This window comes from Siniperca chuatsi, linkage group LG10 (genome assembly GCF_020085105.1).
Source record: "Siniperca chuatsi isolate FFG_IHB_CAS linkage group LG10, ASM2008510v1, whole genome shotgun sequence".
NCBI lineage: Eukaryota > Metazoa > Chordata > Actinopteri > Centrarchiformes > Sinipercidae > Siniperca > Siniperca chuatsi.
The window spans coordinates 21,340,129-21,360,334 of NC_058051.1; the positions used below are offsets into that span (position 1 = coordinate 21,340,129).

General features: G+C 41.4%; 2 protein-coding genes and 1 long non-coding RNA gene across 8 annotated transcripts in view; 1 reads left to right on the forward strand and 2 right to left on the reverse strand.

The window, feature by feature from the left end:
• fgd (faciogenital dysplasia) overlaps positions 1 to 9,159 on the reverse strand; it is a 52,606-nt gene extending 43,447 nt beyond the window's left edge. The window contains exon 1 of one of the 3 annotated variants that reach the window (XM_044212010.1): positions 8,809 to 9,159. In XM_044212010.1, the coding sequence (XP_044067945.1) occupies positions 8,809 to 8,830 (22 nt within the window). In that variant the 5' untranslated portion in view covers positions 8,831 to 9,159. The remainder of the gene's footprint in view (positions 1 to 8,808) is intronic. The other 2 variants (XM_044212009.1, XM_044212011.1) reach the window with 2 other exon arrangements.
• Positions 9,160 to 10,548: 1,389 nt separating this feature from the next.
• LOC122883400 lies at positions 10,549 to 18,816 on the forward strand. Its single transcript, XR_006379616.1, has 2 exons — positions 10,549 to 11,480; positions 11,629 to 18,816. It is a non-coding gene; the product is annotated as an uncharacterized LOC122883400 (long non-coding RNA).
• Positions 13,881 to 20,206, reverse strand: part of LOC122883396 (protein bicaudal D homolog 2-like) — a 44,426-nt gene continuing 38,100 nt past the window's right edge. Inside the window, exons 10-12 of one of the 4 annotated variants that reach the window (XM_044212015.1) lie at positions 19,448 to 19,679; positions 17,749 to 17,841; positions 13,881 to 16,176 (exon numbers count right to left, since the gene is read on the reverse strand). In XM_044212015.1, the coding sequence (XP_044067950.1) occupies positions 17,794 to 17,841; positions 19,448 to 19,679 (280 nt within the window). In that variant the 3' untranslated portion in view covers positions 13,881 to 16,176; positions 17,749 to 17,793. Of the gene's footprint in view, positions 19,680 to 20,206 lie in introns of all 4 variants that reach the window. The other 3 variants (XR_006379615.1, XM_044212016.1, XM_044212014.1) reach the window with 3 other exon arrangements.

The window sequence follows — 20,206 nt, forward strand, 5'->3', positions numbered from 1 at the left end:
CTTCAGCAGCTGTTTTCAAAGACCTTTAAGAATATAGGTATGAAAGAAGAACCAGTGGTTCCCAACCTTTTTGGCCTGTGACCCCTTAAAGCAAAGTAATGTCTACTCATGACCTCTCATCACTGGTTGAATATCTCACCACTTCAACCAAAGACTAATTTGTTTTCCTTGTTTTTTAAATAATTTTTATAGGGCCTGAAGAGGTTAAACCATCCAGTAACTCAGAAGAAAAAAAGCTCTGAGTAAAGTCTGAAAAATAAACATAATTTTGTGTCACAATAATAATTTGGTTCTTGTAATCATCTCATAACCTCTAAGATTTATTTTGCGACCCCTAGATTGGGGACCACTGCTTTAAATTACACTGCTACTGTAACAAGTCTTCAGTGTTAAAAATCCATACTACAGTGACAGTCATATAGTCTCCCGTCTCTTTCAGCTGGGGGTGGAACAAGGAATTTAACAGAAATAACATAACAGTGCCATCTAGTGGTAGAATAACTGTGGCACACTCAGCATAGCAGAGATTTGTTGGAAAACATGGGCAATAAAATCAGTCTGTGACATTATAAAATCATAGCTAAATAAATAAAAGACAGAGGTTCATAGACAGTGTAGGAAAAGCTGTTTCTTCTGATTTATATCATGAGTCAGCATATTATTATTAAGAGTAAAAAGAGCTGAGATATTTAGAGCGACAGAATGACTCAACGCAGCTAGATCTGCAGTTGATATGAATCACAACACAAAGCTTTTCAACTGACAGCAGCATGTCTCCTCATCTAAACACCAAATTACAGTAGAAATATCATACACTAAGTCAGGCAAAAACACACTCATTGAAGTGTGGACTGTTGAATGGCGGCCATGAAATATATGCATCCCATACAGAAAGGCTGTAAATAATACAACTTTCACTCTCTGGTAATGCCTTATAAATTAGTGTTCAAACCACCGTGCCATTTAAAAAGGAGCTAATCTGTGTCAGGCTAAGACTGGTGGTGGGAAAGGGAGCCCAGGAGAATAGAGCAAGGAAGAGTTTCCTGCTGACCGCCAGGCCCTGAGTCTGTGTGTGTGTGTGTGTGTGTGTGTGTGTGTGTAACCCAGCATGAAGTGTAAAGCATTTAGTTTTAAAAAAGAATGTCAAAAATCTTTAGCAGGTCATATAAGTGTTGGGTTTCAGAGCAAAATCTAGTGCTCTGTGCGATTTATTCCGTAACAATAATATACAGGCTTAAAGGAAGGAAGAGGAAAGGGAGAGGGCGAGAGACAATGGTTAATGACAACAGAAGGGCAGAGCAAGGGGGTGGGGTGGAGAATTCAACACAGGCTGCCTTTGTTGGCTGCAATCAGCCATCAGGTGAGTGAATGTGAATGGTGGAGTGTGTGTGGTGATTAGGAGAATGGAGAGGGGAGGTGGACTAAACCTAGCTGAAAGATATCCAGGATGAAAAGTCTAAAAAGGAACATACACAATGTTGCATCTTCTACAGCATATCATATCAGTTTTTAGATTGATTTCCTACCTTCCAGGCAGCCGCTGGTTTCATTTCACTGCGGTATAAAAATCAACTTCCGGAGATTTGAGATGGTCAATCGATTTCATTGTCAAAGTTATATCATCAGCATGTGGAAATGCAGCTGCAAGCAGGGACTGCTGATCATTGTTGGTGTGTTTAAGGATGCTCTGACTGACAAACAGCAACCATGTAATAAAATAAATAACCAAACTCACACTGTCAGTGTTTGGTTATTGGTTGGCTTGTTAATGCTAAACTTCTCAGCAGCTGACTCTAAAATCTCTGAGTGTCCTTGAAAGTACTAACAGAGGGGGGTTTTGTAACAGTTCCTGCACATAAACAGAATGCCTCGTAAAATAATGTAACCTTGACAAAAAAAAAATAAAAATTTCTGGAAGATTTTTATTCCACAGAGAAATTTATGGAAACCAATTTCTGCCTGGAAGATAATAAATAATAAATCAAAAAATGTACTATATACTTTGTCAACACTAGAGCCATTCAAGGATGAGGTTGGTGACATTCTATATTTTTGGTTTCACATAAAAAGACCAAAACCAACAGTGCATCTCTCAATACTTTCTGCCTTTCCCAGCCTGTCTGTCGCACTCCAGTTCAGATCCTACTGGGGATGTAAATCTTTGAAAACAGGACATGAATATATATTTTCAGCTGGGCACTGTCGATTTTCACAAACATTGCCTGAACAGGAGAAAATAGTGTATTTCTTGGAGACTATTTTCTACTGCAGATTTGGTGCACAAGAGGGGATTTACAACAGCAGGACAGTGTATGTGGAACTGACTCACAATAAACTACAGTGCCCATGTTCATGGTAATAAAAGAACATGTCATCCAGTGCAATGGTGTAGCTAACTGATGTTTTTAATTAGTTTCTGGACAACAATGGAAGTCTATGGCTCAGAGGAATAAGCTATATCAGGCTTTTGATATACAGACAATACTTGTTAGTAGGATGAATTCATTGTTGGATTTGTTTTTTCATGGGATTTGTTGGCAATAAGAAAACTATAGATTATAGACTTATCCTTTATCGTAGAAATGGTTTCAATCGTAGTCATCTGGACCCTGTTTTCAGAATCAAGACGTTTCGGCTCCCATCCAGAAGTCATTCTCAATTGTGAAAAATGGTCTGAGAACTCAGAGACCATTTTTCACAAACACTGTAACATTAAAGCTGTGTACCAGAATGCTGATGCTCACTATCTGAGAGGTGACCTCCACCTGGCTCCACCCCCACCCTCACCCATTCCGCATCCCTCCTTTCCAGATCTCTCTGCCTCACCCCAATGTGTACAGGAAGCCCTGATTCCAGAGAGCCTGCTCTTCTGATGATCAGAGAGGAAAAACACAATGCCTTCAGTGTGCTAGAAAGGAGCTCAACTCATAAAATGCACACACACACACACACACACACACACACACACACACACACACACACACACACACACACACACACACACACACACACACACACACACACACACACACACACACATACACACAAAGGGAGAGAAATAGAATGGAACATGCTTTTACTATTAAGGCTGTTTTTTTTTTCTTTCCATATGACTTTCCCAGGAAAATCCCCCTCATCAGGGTAGGTCCAATCCAGACAGACAGCAGACTGGAGAAGAGACACAGATACAGACAGACACAGACGGCTGTGGAGAAATTGACCTTCCCGTCCTGTGACTGAGACACAAACAAAGACTTTTAGGGTGTGATAAGCTTCTGAACAGGGGTCCTTTCTCTGTTCTGTTATCAGATCTCACAGCAAAATTGCTGATTTCAGATTTTTATTTTCTTCCATTTTAAGAGTGGCCACAGAGAGTCAGTCAGTTATCCTCAATGAGCACTCCCACTGTCAGAAGCTTAAAAGTTCTCCAGACCAGCATCTGGTTTACATGCAACTTGCTCTATCTAGACGACTAGGATGAGATTAATATAGTCTCTGGGGTAATGCTCAACATCTAACATGTCAGTCCTTTATTGGGTGACACAGAGTAATTCTGTCCATTTCGTGGCCTCAACAGTTGGTACCATTTAGGAAAACTAGGTCACTTCCACCTTCTGTGTGTGTACGTGTGTGCACGTATGTGTGTGTCAGCCAGACCCTACTATAAGCCAAAAGACCTCCAGTATAAACATATTGTGCAGGAAGGACTGAACAGAAACATCCTAATCCCAAACAGTATTTGACTCAAAACTAGTGCCATCTTTGCTGTCACACTCCAGCTCACTCTTATTGATCTGTAAAAACATGAAGCATTAGTTGGTGTGATCTGACTGCAACCCGTTTTTAAATTAAAATATATCATTTCATAGCACTACCTCATTGCATACTTCAGCTCAGCTGTAAAAACTTGACTGTTTTGTCACAGGCACCAAAGTAGGCTTCTGTTGAAAGATGAGTCAGCTGTTTAAAACACCAACTTGTTTGTTGCATCACACTACTATTACAAGGCCGCCCACCTCTGGCTCTGATTATAATACAGACTATTTTTCTACACACTGTGGTCATTCATTATTATTTTGAGTCATGTGTTGTGGAAATAAACAAAAAAAAATAAAATAAAACTCATATATTCTTAGTGCAGTGGTTCCCACCCTACAGGGTCCCAAAACAAATCTAAGGGACCCTGATAAGGTTAAACGTTCTGTTACTTAAGCAGAATGATGACTTTTCAAAATTACTTTCACCTCTTCAGGCCTTAAAATCTTTCAAATTAAACCCTCTGAGACAGGGGGGAAAAAAAATCACTCTTTGGTTGAACTTTGGCAGACTTTACTTCACATTTAGGGCTCACAAGTCAAAAAAGTTAGGAACCACTGTCTTACAGGCTATTTCCAACTAAAGAGAACAGTTAGGTGTGGTGAAAAGTGCTTTCAGTGTGATGATATTCTTTTTCAATTACTAACAGTTATATTGCATATTGACGTAACAACAACTCTACAGCACGATTCAAAACCCACATCTTTAAGCAGCGTGCCTGCAAATGACTCAAGAACCTGTTAGACAGGAGCGTCAATATAACGCCACAATCCATTGACTGTAGCTATGAAACAAACCAGTTACTAATCCCACCCAGTTAAGTTTTAAAGGTGGGGTATGCGATTCTGGAGAAATCCAATACCATGACAAATACCATGAGCAAACAGCCAGAGAGGACGAGACGGTTTCCAAGAGCCAGCAAACCAGCTCTAGACAGCGATACTCACAACTCTCCTGCTACTATAGCTAACATCACAACAACAGCTCATCTTGGCAAACTAGAAAGTCAGCTGAATGTCCGTGGGCAAGTCATTTAATGTTACCTGACACACAAATCATGGCTGTAATAGTGTTGTGTGGCTCGATCCGAACCACTTTGTTTATGTCCCATTTACAGAGCCAGGGCTGTGTACAAACACCAAATTTTTTTCAGCACACACGCACAGAACGGACAGCTAGCGGGCCATGAGGAGATATTCGCTGAATTTGACAGAAAGATATGTTTTGGATTAGAATCGCATACCCCACATTTAATGCTTTCAATCCTGTGTAAAGTCATCATCCTACTGAATGCATGTCTTGCTTTCTGGGCCACACCAGTCTAACGTTAAACCAGCAAACCTAATAAAGTACTGTCTTATCTACTACAAAGAAAGACTTGTATTCACAAACACTCTAACAACTTGATATGATAACAGACATTTACAGCCTACTTGAAAGCTCAGGCTACAGCTTTAAGATGGGACTCCTTCAGGACATGCAGTGCAGAAAAAAAAACGTCTAAAAATGTCCTGTCAAAAAATGGGTCAATCACATCAGAATCAGAATCAGAATCACATCGGAGACCCCTTTTCTACACACACACACACACACACACATAAACTGCAGTGCCATCTTTGCGAAGCCTTTGCAACAGCAGGACCCACACATGACCACCATTAGGAAAATCAATGTGACACTCAGGCAGGCCGGGAATGAGCCTGAAGCTTCTGAATGGCCCTGGAACTGAGTCATGCTGTCTCACACTCACATACAAGCAGAATGAGACAGGCAGATGGAGGAGTAGAGAAATGTAGGGGATGTTAAGAGATCGGTGCTCACAGGAATACACCAAGTTGTTGGGTGACTGGTCTGTTGGTCATCTCAAAAACGTAAACACCAATATATCATCTCATTTGCACAACAGTAGGTTGTTTGTTTCACTCTTAACACTATGTTAAGTGATAACATAGTGTCAGTCGACTGACACTATCTGAAGTAGTAATACTGATCTTTTAGTGATAAAGGATAGAGCCCGACCAACACTTGATATTATCTGCCAATTTTAGCTTATCACAGATATATCGTTATCAGTGTATATGTCAGTCAATAAGTAACGAGAAATTACAGGTCTTGAGGTCATTTAGAAACATGTCAGCCATTGTATAGTGAGCACTGTGTCTCCGCTGTTTGCAGCGCTGACGGAGCAGGACGGAATAGTTCAACATTTAATGAAATGCGCTAATTTACTTTCTTTCTAAGAAAGACATGAGAAGATCAGTATCAATCGCATATCTGTGTGCAATTTATACTGATACTGGAGTCAAGATGTGTTAAGCCTAGCTTAGCATAAAGACTTGAAGCGGGGGGGGCAGGGCAGCTAAGGCTGTGTCCAAAGTTCAGAAATACACCTGCCAACACCTCTAGAGCTGACTAATTAATGCATTGTATCTTATGTGTTTAATCTGCACATAAAGAGATATGAATAATACGATTTGTATCTAACCGGTGCTTCTGTGCAGCATCTCTGGCTATAGTGCGGCTTGCCAGATGCACTCAGTGAGCACAGGTTTTGGTCTCTGTACAGACGATGGGACCAGACCATTGAAGCCTCGCTGTGACGACAAGACTTCGACATGCTGCGCCAAAGAAATAGTTCCAGAAGTTTAAAGCTGAGATACAGCATCTTTGCTGAATTACTGAGCCCCTGAGCTAATGTCTGAAAATAACCAGCAGGCTACATACAACCCAAAACAGCTAGCACTAATAATATTAGAGGGAATGTACAGCAAGTGGAAAACATGTGTCTTCCATCACCACCACATTAACTTCATATATGGAAAGTCATATTATCATCATACATCATCATTATTGTCTTACTATTGTATTGCATGCTATACTACTATACATGTATTTTGTGTAAATGTCATAGATATAACAAAAAAACCCCTCACATTTCACTTTAGGGTTGCTCCAAGCAAGACCAGACCAGATCTTACCCCACTAGGGGTAAGATGATGCTAACTATATAAATCATAGTCCTTGTCACTTAACAGCTAAACTGACAAATGGGCCGATCTTGCAAAGACTTACGGCAGCCAACCAAGTTCATAAAAGTGAGGGAGAGCAACAACACGGTCTTCTGGGCTCAAAAAAGTGGGAACAAGGGGAGCTGGGCAGATAATATTCTCACCATCCTCCTTCCTAACTCCCGTGCTCTGTGTTTATCTAACACAGAGGGGAGATGTTTACATTGGCTTGGTTAAACACAGACAGGCCCAATAGCTTTTGTTAATAATAAATAACCTAAACAGCCAACCAGGACATCAATGCTGAACCATCTAGCTGGCACACGTGGACCACCATTGTCTCTGCATCTGTTGTGAGGAGACACTCATCCACTTCTGAGTGAGACAGATAGCATACAGAGTGAAGACTGTCAGAGAAGTTTATGGGGTTGGAAACAAGTCTGAGGATTGAGGTGGAATTCATACTGAGAGGCATGCTATCTATCCCACCGCAGTTTATTTGTGATGTGGTTTATTTTAATAGATTCTCCGATGATTTGATATGAGCAGCCTTCAACCCTTTTGACCCTCCCATCATAAACACAAAAATAAGCATTAGAGAGTGCGCAGGCTAGGTTGGGTTCCCATGTGGAAGGAACAGAGTTGAAGGAACTTCAGAAAAGAGAAAAAATTTGATCTATTTCATCTGACGGCGGCTGCAGTGAGCACTAGAGCCGTGTGTGTGTGTGTGTGTGTGTGTGTGTGTGTGTTGGGGTTAAGGCAGGGGCAGAGATTGATCTGGGACAGTGTGGGAGAGAAAGAGGGAACTGCAAAAAAAAGGAGCAAGGCCTTAGGAATGAGTGTATGTGTGTGTGTGGGAGAGAAACGACACACTGCTGGACTGCCGGAAAAAGAAAGTCAGCCAGGAGGATGGCAGATCGATTCCTCCCCCGAGTCTCACAACAAACACAATCTCTTTTTCTCTCTGCATAGCTCACCTCTGCTGCAGCCTGATATTGTCCCATCAGCACTTCATCTCTATCACTCTCTCTGTTATACCCTCCCCCTTCTTTGTCTGCACGCTAGCACTTTATTCCAAGGCCCCTGTGAAAGATCATCAGATTTAGCAGAATTTTCTATGGAGTTTGGTTCTCACAGTAACTGACTGTGGTTAGCTGATAGGAAATATTAAGCCACATGCCCCAGATCTGTCATCCCGAGACCATGCAAAATACAACACATGACACATGAACAATGAAAAACAAAAAGTAGCCCATTTTGTGATTGTGGTGGAGCAGAACTGCACATTGAGAGATGTGTCTCATAATCAAAAATAGCTTTGAGAGGAAACCACACACTGACACACAGTCTTCTTCCAACACGTCCTCTTACCATCCTCCCAGGCAGATGGACAGAAAGACACACTCACAGACACTTTCACCACATCTCTAATCTCATGAGCTCTGCATCACACACTCTCTCCTCCCCTCAAATCAAATTCCACACAGGGACACTGTAGCAGTTATGGCCACACACACACTACAGTAGGGAGGAGGATGAATGACTCCTCTTCTAATCATCATTATCACAACTAGCATTCTCATTGTGGTTACTGTTTGATTTCCGGGCAAATACTTCCTATACAGATAATAGTGAGTGTGTGTCTGTGTGTGTGAAGTCAGAGCTCCTCTCGGGGTTTGGCACGGCTTTGCTCCTATTCTTGCCGTGTCAGCTTCCCAATAGACCATTAACGCTCCTCTCAGAGTGTTTGAGAAGCAGCACAACGAGCAAAACAACTCTTTGCCCTGTTCTATTTTTTTTTTTGGAGTTGATGCAGGCCTGCAGCTGCCCCGTTGACAGCTGGCAAAAGCCTTCTGGAATTCAAATCCTGTGCGCAATGCAAGCCGTTTGGAAACAAGTTAAGAAAAACAGCAGAGTTCTCAAAGAAGAAGAAGACAGAGAGGGATATCCGCCTTTATTTATAAGAGATATTCGCTTAACTTACCAGTAGCTGAAACCCCTTGCATCTTGCACAAAGTTCTTCTCCGGTCTTTCTCTGCTGAATCCGGTCCTTTTCTCGGAGAAACTGGAAACAGCAGTGGCTGCAGCGTACTGTGGACTAAACTCGGAGGAGCGCCTCCGCTTCAGAGCCCCCTTTCCTGTTCGCCGAAAAACACACACACACACACACACACACACACACACACACACACACACACTAAGGGCACTTCATGGTTTCCTAACGGACACGAGAGATTCTACCCGGGTCATTTTATGTGCGAGAATAAGAGCACTGTAGTCCTTCATGTAGTCCTTTCTCCTCCCTCTCCAGAAACTCTTTCCTCTGTGCCGCTGGAGGAAAAAAAGCGCGCTCCCCGATGCAAGGCGCGCGCACGATAACACCATTCATTGAGTGTGAATGCAAGATTGAAAGATGAGCATTGGAAAAAGCAGTAACCAAGTTATTTGTATCCTTTAACTCGCTGCTCGACTTTAAAGCAGACAGCCTAAGTAGCTTACTCTAGTCCCTTTCGTTTCCTTGTCTACTTTAACTGTAGTTTTCTCTCTTTAAGTGATGTTGCATTTTCAGCCATGACATGCCCATCGGCACAGTGGCTTGACATGGGTCACGTGAAGTCGTGAAAAGGATTAGGCCTATTTCAAGAGATAGCTCTGCTTTGAGAACTCCACAGCTGCCTATTAGTGTGGAAAAAGAGGCTGGAACACGAACACTAACTGGCACTGCATTTCCATGTCACTGCTCGGGCTTTCTCCTGATCTCTTCATTGACTATCTTGAGTTTTCAGTGAGCTGAATGGATGCTGTCAGCTGCCTCTGTGTATCATTGTACACAGTAATAAGGAACTGACAGAAGGAGAAAACAAATCTTGAAGTTGTGTATGTATTGTCCTGTTTATTCAAAGTTCAAAATCTGATAGTATTTGGTTATATAACTATTGCTGTGTAGTTCTTCACACGCTGCAGCCATAAAAGGTCAGCTGTGGAGCTTCCAGTCATCTGTGTGGCATTATAACTTCCTTGTCTGCAATGGCGGCAAGTATAAGTACATTTACTCAAGTGTTGTAAGTACAGTTTTAAACCATTACTTTTTTGAGTATTTTCCTTTTATGCTACTTTATACTGCTTCTACATTTATTAGACAGTTATAGTCACTAGTTACTTTTCAGGTTAACATTTACATAAAAAAATATATGTTAAGCTTATAAAATACAATGTGTTATTAAAGATTAAACCAGTGGTTCCCAACCCCTTTTGGCTTGAGACACCTTACAAAAATGCAGTGTCTAGTTGTGGCCCCTTGTCACCTTTCAGTTGTCTATGAGTTATTTGCTTTTCCGCAAAGGTTTTTTCAAATTATGCAATATGCAAAAATGCCTAGACTAGAGAAAAGTCTAAAACATGAATAGAACAGCTTTTTGTTTTTTCTTCTTTCTAACCCCTCATTAATCATCTCATAACACCTCAGATATATCTTGTCACCCTTTGGACAGGGCCCGATACCTACGTTTGGAACCATTGGACTGAACTACCTGACTAGCTCCACCTCAGCCAGCTAGTAAAATGCTGCTTGCACACTGATCAGTAACAATCTAAAAATGGCATATATATTAATATATCAGCCACAGGGGCCGTTTTTGAGTACTTTTACTTTTGATACTTTAAGTACCTTTCGCTGATAACACTTCTGTTCTTTTACTTAAGAAAGATTTTGAATATAGAATTTTTACTTGCAATGGAGTATTTTGTTGGTACTTGCACTCAAGTGAAGGATCTGAGTACTTCTTCCACCACTGCTTGTCTGTATGTCAATGTATTTCCTCAATGATGTGACTATTTTCAACCAATCTTCACGAGCATGACTGTGTGGCCGCCAACCCTCCTAACCCCTCTCTGTGTCCGTCTGTCTGTGCAGCCCCCCTATCTTTTTGAAACCCGTGTCAACTCAGCTACGCATCATTAACCCCTTTTGTGGCTGGTGCTGCACATGTTTCATCTGCCTCAGATCAACACAGACAACAGCAGCATCTCTAATGATAGTGGCTCCCTTGTGTGGCTGCTTGCCAGGCAATAATAGGCCACTTCATTGACCTGTACTCCTCTGTAATAAGCTGTATCTATATATCACCTCTTCCCACATTTATACCAGCTCACTGACTGCACACTAATCCCATAATTTGTGAAACATGACTTTCATTTTGCAGACACAAGCAAATACATGAACAAAAAATTCATCCCCCCCCTTTTGCTTTAACCTTTTTTTCTTTGCTTTAGAGAATAATCCTGAACATGTCAGTGCAGAGTCTGAAAGGCCAAGTGTTTTGTGGATGACTGAACTCGTGTTTTAAATAGACTAGGGGCCCGATGCCCCTGTTAGTGCCTCCGAGTGCACAGGGCTGCTTGTCAGACCATCTGGGGCATGCTGGTCCACAGAAAGCAGAACACCAAACAACCCCCTGGGATACATCCTCTCCTCTGCTTCCCTGGGGCTCCTCCACTCATAAGCACAGAGCAGAGAGAAACAACAGCATTCACAGAGAGGGAGGAAGGAGGAGAAGGGAATTAAAGGCAGAGGCGGAAAGGATGAGGATAGAGTGAGATATATGAAAAAAAAGACAATTAGGAAAGTGGCAGAAGAGCAGCCAAGCTGAACGATAGGTGAGAAAGTCGACACATATAAGTGTGAGATGAGCTCTATAGTGCTTTTTACACTTATCTGAAATCCTCACGGTGTAAATGCCTCAATCAGATAACTAATCACACTCTAGACTGGGGTGACAGTCTTTATTCGTTCCCTCTCTTTCAGGTGCAAATTAAAGCCTCATACTGATTGAATCAACACTTCATCTGTTATTTGTCACAGAAGATACTGCAGTAACCTGGCATTTTGAGCACACACCAATAGTTTTGTGGAGATAATACATGAGTCACAGATGGGAGGACACTCACACCCTGCGTCCACTGTCAGGACTAAGGAATGTCTTAATGCATCATGAGGCTTAGCTCACTCTCAACATGTCATAAATTTGTTAAAATCCTCTATTTCTGCTCTGGTAGAGAAATGTGTGTATCTCTGTGTGTGCTTGAAGCAAACCCATGTGTGGTGTTGTTGATTGGTGCTGCTTCTTCAGACCAGCTGATCAAGGCTCTCTGTCCCTTTAGGCTCCACGTGGATTCATCGCATGACACAGCTGGCTGATACACATAAAGAAGACTCTTTGTAAGCGCAAACACACACTCTGTCTCTCTTTTAAGGCCAGTGCTAGACCTTTAAGTAGCATTTTCTAAGGATTCAGGCCGCTCATGAAGATGTCAACAACTGTGTTATAGGGACCCCAAGTGGTGAAATGTAATAGTGCATCAGCTGAGATATGAAACAGCTGCTCTGCTGCATGCATCCTCCTCCATCCAGAGTATAATCACAGCACCTGCATATTAATAGAGCAGGACTGATGCCATGGAATGAATCCCACTGACCCATATTTCCTCTGCCAGTGGAGCCCTGGGTGGGGAGGTTATAAGAGGAGACTGGCACCAACAAAGGCTCCACTGTTGCTACAGTGATGTCAGTGAAATGATCTCTTCCCTCTGGCTCTCATTAATACTCTGCCATTCAAATTCAATCAGCGAGGCATATGGTAAATGGCAGCGACTCGTTTCACTGTACTAAATCACAGCGGCGCGTGGGTGTCACGATAATTAATGTAATTGATTCCAGGTTATTCTAATTCTGAGAGGACTGGGAGCTGCTAATGTTGTAGCTGCATAGAGTACAAGGTTTCTCATAACTGAAATGCTATTTTACGTATGTTTGTGAGCACATTCTAAAATCAGTAATTGTGCATTCACTTAAAAGGGCACTCAAACTATTTTTCACATGAAGTTAGGTTTACTTGTAATGAGCAGCACTAGTCAGATTGTGTCTTCTGTGGCTCTGGAGAGAGCTTTCCAAACTTAAAACTTAAAATAACCCTGATGACCCAACCCTATTGACTTGCATTGTGTGTCTGACCATTTCTGTAATAAATTAAAGATCATGACCACATGTTGAGGCTCTCTGAATTGGACAGGAATTGTTTGTTAGGGCCAAACGGTTGAAGTGGTTTAAATCAGAATGACACACTTGCCCTTTTATGGTATGCAACTGTGTCGGTGTAACAGCATCGTTTGTGGCTTTCAGAACAAGTCAGCTCATTTTTGTTTGAGTAATATTCGAATAAGAAATTCCCCACCTGAAATATGTGTGCACCAGGGGGTAGCTCTGCAGTAGTCAGGGGATATGTGGGAAAAATGTAGCGAGTTAGCTCAGCTAATCTGACAAAAATAAAATAATAAAAGATATATACACATAAAATAAACACACATAAAAGATTACAAATTGGTGTGAGGCTAATCATATAATTTGTCACAATAACCAATAAACTACAAGCTCCAATAAGCTGACAGCACAGGAGACACCTCTAATCAAATAAACGAAACAAAATAATTTGTGTATCATAGATGTGTATCATTCTAAATCACTTTTGGGCTTTTTGAGCAAACAGTACTCTAAATTTACGTGTCTCTCAAGCATGTGTTGTTTTTAAAAGAGGCCAACAGCATTTGTCCTCCATTTTAAACATGTGCAACAAAAACTCACTATAGCATTAATTGGACAGAGCGCTGGCCTCCAGAGCCTGGACAGGAAGTGTTGGGTGCACCAAAGGTCAAAAATGACTGGCTTCAATCATCGTGTGGGCGTATCTCCAGAACGCAGGAAGACGGGGAGGAAAGGAAAAGAAATGGGAAATGGAGAAAGGCCAAGGAGGGAGAGGGAGGAGCGAGGTTTAAGCGAGACAGCAGAGAAAAGACGGGGGGGGGGTTTGTAGGTGGTGGAAGTGTTTTTGTGCATTGTGTGAAATGTGATCATGTCCTGGAGCTGCTCAGACAGCTGGGAAGTTCCCTGCCCCTGGCTTCCAGCTGGGAACACTCTAAGGAGACACCAGAGCTGCAGACCATATACTTCCTTGCTTAACCCTTTATCTGCTGCGGAGCTATAAATAAACACACTTAAACACCTTGGAACTTAAGTCACATTTATTGATTTTAGCCAGTATGACTACCTTTACACAGACATGCCACCTCTCTACTGGAAAACAAACAAAACACTTTCATAGGATTAGTTCAGCAGTAATACATCAAACTTAACTCTTGTCTTTTCATTTTTTTCTCCATATTTTTTTAACAACCTGGAAAAAGTTTACATGTTTGTTTTCAATTCTGTGTAAAGGTCCCATGACTGAGAAACATGCATATGACATTTAGCTGTAATCAATATGCCACTAATCATAATGCACATTATTGATAAGAATACAGTACTGCATGACAATTCAAATAAATACCAACATACAGGTGAAGTCGTTATTTCATATAAAGATATCAAACTCTCATTATGGATCAATACTGAAACACAATATGACAATATAAAGTTTGCACAGCTAATTTTATTATCACAACGCTATCGCTTCCAGCAAACAGAAAACTTTTTCCTTTTTTAATGTATAACAGTATCTGAATTGCACTTTAATTTTTTAGCTTCTCCATATTGGTAACTTTAACGCCTCAACAAACAAGCATTGGCTATAATGGCACTATTCAAGCTTGTTGATGCTTATTTTGCTTTCTGTTTCCTGAAAACATAATGCTCAAAGATTATGTAAAAAAAGAATAAAAAAACAAAACTCAAGTTGGACAAAAAGAAAGATAAAATGCGCTCTCTGCACATTTTTTCAACAATACTATTGATATCACATTACCTTCACCAAACAATGCTAGAGATACGTTGATGTTTCCAATAGTACACCGATCTACCCCAACACATTACAGATGCTTGGAGCATTTTGTTCAATAACAGGAGGCCAAAGGGATTTCTTTTGGTTCCCAAAGTTTGATAAAAAAACAACCTTTTCTTAATACCCCTGAATTTATTGAATGGATCACTGACCTGCAGAATTCAATACAATTTCAGTTTTATTGAGCTAATTTTTAAAACGATCATCTCACTCATGCAGACAGGGGAAAATTCCCTTTGCACTTATTGCTGCTCACAGTTTCGAACCCAAAGTCCTCACCTATAAAAAAAGAAAACATAAAATACTAGTCTAAGATTCTCCCTTGAAACAATGAAAGGCACTACTGGTCAGAAACGAAGAACTAAACAAACCAAAAACAAAACCCCGGCGCTCGAACGGAGAGCCATGGCCCGCACTACATCTTCCTCAGTGACGGCTTGTCTTATTTCCGAGTCTTGATTCTTTTCAACCTAAACGGTGCACCAAGATTTGGCACGATAAACGAAGAGAGAATGAAACAATTCCAATTTGGAATTTAATCGTCACACTTGCAGAGAATTCAGAAAGTCAGTGATCCCATTTCAGTGGAACGCCCTCGGTAAGAAGCTAGGAAAAGCATATCATATCACTCAAATTTTTCCCAAAACACAACTTACCTATTTGAGTCAGAGCGTTGTCAAGTTTCATCGTGTTATTTTGAACTATTCCTAGGAATAATAAATACATGAAAAAACCCCAGAATTTGATCACCCTGGATTTTTTGTGTAGAACATGGCAGTAGAACAAACATAAAAGAAAACCAACAGCATAACATATGATGTAACAAAACAATTTAAGAATGATTATTTGATGGATAAAATCTTGAGGATAAGTCATAATAGTAGGTCTGTGGTTTGTGGAGCCTTTACTAGAGTAAATAGTTTATATAGTAATATTAAATACTATTTAAATACTTTAAATAGTATTTAAGTTCAGATAATTCAGGAGGACGTATAATCCTATAGTCTTATAACCTATACTGAATTACTCACAAACCATAGTACTACCACGCTTTCCTATAGGTTAATAATAGTCTATAATAGTTATAATCCTATATAATGAAAGTGCACAGATTAAAAAAACAATAAACAAACAAAAAAAAGAGATAAACCCAGACAAAACAGCTTGTAGATTTACATTGAGAAACAACCCCATCCCCTGGCTTATCATTGGACCATTAGATTAGCCAATCACAACCTCTGGTCAGAATTTCAATCAGTTCATTGGACCTGTGAGAAATTGGCTTCCAGCAGCAGTACGCAAAAATGAGACCAAGTGTCATTCCGATAGACATCACATTTTAAGAGAAAGTAGGAGTTGATTTGACTGGAAATCAGTGTTTTCATTTAGCATTTTGTTTTGTTTTTGTCTTCAAGTCCAAATAGCCTATTAGCCTACTGCTAACTCTTTTCGGCGAACTCAATCAGCAGTGAGAATGGACCTTGTGTTGGTACTTCGTCATCCGTGCAGAACTACTGTAATTACTGCAAAATGAAGAAACAAACAAATGATCAGCATTAGCGTTATTTGTCAATTTAGAGCGACTGTTAACACGGTCAACAGCTGAGTCCACACAGACAAAGTAGACGGCGGCTGTAGTTAGTCTAAGCAACAGAAGCCATGTTAGGAGCCCTGAGGCAGCCGATGTTATGTCAAGAGCTTTTCTGTCATGTTGACATCATCAATATGTTTCTGAGGAGCTGATGTGAAAGCGGATTCACCACATATTATCCTGCAGGTGCTGTTAGGAAGCCAATGACTCACAAGTACAAGAGTTATAGCCATATCCCACCACCCAGGTCAAAGGAGAGGGGTGTTGCCATGCAAGTTAATGAAAAATGAGCTATGTTTTTGACATGCAGGCTTACTATAAATCAGATAATAGATGCATCATATGAAGTCAAACTTAAAGGTGAAGTGGGAGGAGCCTGCAAGCAGAGGTAGGAGGAGCTTTTTGGTGGCATGCTGTTATGACACCAGATAAACCAGACATTGATTTCAAACTAGATGGAGCGAAGTGGGAATTCATCTATCTAGGGAGAGGGGGTTCTAGTCACAATCACATCCTGGGTATCTATCTACTGCTGAGTGATTCCACAGAGCCTATATAAGGGGGAGGGTTAGGGGCTCAACTAATTTGAATCAATGTCCTCTGGTCGATTGAGCAACCAGTTTTCAGTTTTTTTTTTCCTCCAAAAATGAGCAGGAGTTTCTCCCTCAGGAAACCCCTGGACTCATTTCTCCACAGTATCAGAGTCAGCTCTCAGCCAGACATCTGGATTTCTTCACCAGCATGTCTGGCCTTCTTATCTCCTCTCTCAGGAGCTGGTTTACAACATGAGTAGTTCTCCCTCCTCTACTCCCCAAACCTTTTCTCAGTCAGCGCAAACTGATAGAAACAGAATATATCACACTTGTAAGTTAAGTGAATCTCAAACTTAAGAGTGATTGACCTCTAAGGAGGTTGCTTTTATTTTTCCATAATGTGTACGATAGCCTTGTCTCCATGCTGTGCGCTGTGGCTTATGGATGCACACTCAAGCAGGGTTGACCGCTGATATTATTCCATTTTCAGAAGAATAATTAAGCTCCCTCTCTTTATATATGAGAGGAAGGAATACTGTAGTAGGATCCTGCAAGATTATAACCTGAATATGATCATATTAAGAATATAGAGTTTAATATGTAGCTTATTGGTAGTAGAAAATGCATCATTTGACAAATCTTGCAGGATTTCCTCATATCAACCCTGCTTTTAGCATCATAAAGCTAATGTGTCTATGATCCACAAGCAGTACATGGATTTATTAAACACAAGCCCCACTTATTTTTTTTCCTATTTGCGTAATGCTAGCTTGCAAGAGGTTAAAGCTATTGTGGATACTAAAACAGTACGATCGCTTTGTCCTCACACACCAAAAAACAAAAGGAGAAGAAATGAGTGACCTTCAATTTGCAAAGGTTAAAAACATAATACAAACATGAGGGCCCATTCACTTGAACGCTCATATACACACAGGCAAATATCTGGAACACAACATACGTGAGGATGTTACCTGACAAAAATATTCAGAGGGCAATTTTCCCCACAATTCCTCATTCTAGTTAAAGGGTGAGTGGTGATGCTGGGGGAGCAAGCTGCTGACAATCTAAAAGAGAGACGGTCGTTATGGCGACCAAGCGACAAGACACAGATTAGAGACATTAGGAAAGGGTTTTCAGCCACATAACCACACAGAAATCATTTGAGAGCTCTGAGCAATCTCCCAAAAATAGAGCAGGGAGACAGAGGATGGGGGAGAGAAGGAAAAGAACAGTGATAGCTCAAGTTGGGACACAAGGACAGGGCTTTACATCAACAGATAGATAAATATATCAAGTGTTTGGGTCGACAGGCACTTTTGCCGAGTGGTCGGTTGGTTTTGTTTGCAGACTTATTATCCACATGTGGGTGCCTTTTTGATTTGTGCTCTTCTAGGATTTGCTCCATATTTAAAAAAATCATCTTCGATCAAAACTATATTGTATCTCTGTTCATAGTAATCATTATATCCATTTTAACAGAAGTAGGAACCTGAGGCACCTATGTTGAAGTGCACTTAATTTGGGTGTGGAGATCGATTTGTCAAACTTTCTTTCTCTCTTATAATATGGCTCTGAAAGACTCCATCGCAACATAATGGGTCACATGGAATAGCCCTCCTGTATTTCACCAGACACCAAATAACTCCTCTTTTAACAATGTAGAGCCCTGACAACGGAAAAACAGTTAAAAAGCATTTTCAGCTGCAAAGCCATGCGATTCTACTGACCCTATTGTATTGGTGTATTAGCATCACAGCTTTAAATTGATCCTGAAATAAATACCTGTGGTCACAGGTGCTCCTTTTCTGCCCATCAGTTCCATCATAAAAACCAGCAGACAACCCACTTATGAGTTTTTGAATTTCTGTGTAGAATCACACAGTGCTCCCCCAGCAAGACAGCAGAGGGAGATTGCATATTTTAGTTCCTTTTTCTTAAAGAGTGACCTGATTAGACAGTGGGCTGCTGGACACAGGTCAGTCCTGGGGGATCCAGGACAAAGAGGCAGGGGAAAGAAGGGGGCTTTTTTTTTTTTTTTTTAAAAGGAGCACCAATGCCGCCAGACAAGCCAAAGAGCAGAGGATGTCATATTTAGACACAAGACCGTCAGATTGACATCCTCTTCAAGTCCCCGCCCCACAATGTGTTACTGTTACCAGGCAATACACTCAGGGGGCCAGAACAAACAAGCACAAAAGCTGCCACCTTTTACATCATACGTACAGCACCATGACAGAGGAAAGAATAGACACTCCATAATATCCACAAAACCCCCAATATAACCGGGGCCCTATAATCCACATGCCATATATGTCTACTACAGTCCAAACGTCTAGTGCACACTGTACATACATCTGCATTCCCCTAAGCGTTTACACTAGCACACACAAGCAGCCGGTTAGTCACACAGCAGTCCCTAGAGGAGCGCAGGCTGGCCTGGGAGCTAAGCGAGCAAGTGGGGCTCTTTAACACTAAGGCAGGGAGGGTTTGGCCCGTAGGCCCCCTCCCCTCTGTACACAGCAGTCCGTTGCGCACTTCTCAGCCGCCTCAGTCACAGTAGATCTTGTACTTCTCGCTGCAAAACACCACGGGGCCTCCCAGAATGCCATTGGGCATAGCATTGTTGTGCTCTGGTCGGCCAGAGCTAGAGCAGGTGAGACTCTGACTTACATGGGGGTTGTTGGAGGCGGCGCTGGCGGCCTTGCTGCGGATCTTAGCCCGGCCCGAGTTGCCTCCCCGGCGGGTTTGCTCGTGGTCGAACTCCAGGTCTTCCAGACGCTGAGTCAGGGCCAGTTTCTGCTGGATAGCCATCCGGAGCAGGGAGTTGAGGGTCTTCTTCTCATCCTCTGCTGCAGCCAGCTGCCTCTGCATCTCATCCAGCTGAGTGACGTACTCGTCACAACTGCAAGAGAGACAGAGAGAGAGAGAGAGAAAACTATGAAGTCAGGTATGTATTTGTTCACTTCAAACTGGAATTGAAGAATATCAGCAAGATGTTTTTACACCATCAATAGTTTCCTGTGTCATACCACAAGGGGGCACTGGCACTTCCAATAATACCAAATAGCATTTTCCTTAATGGAGCAAAGAATTAGTTGCAGCAACGTATTGCAAAAATGCATACATGATATGCATACCTCAGCTGCATGTTTGAGATACTGACACCAACAGTCATGAAGACTAAAACAACTGAAATTGAAGCACTTTCATCATGACCTTTCCCCTGGTTACAGTGTGTCTTTTTTTTTTTAAACCACCACCAGGTGGAAGCGTTGATCCACACAGTGCAGATCTGACAAGCCTAACAGGGCTCCTGCATTATTAACTTAGGATTTCATCAGCCATTTCTGTCCCCTGCACCAAACTTTACAAACTAAAATGTTTGCAGCTCATTTTGAGTATTTTGAGAATATATTTTACAAGATACAA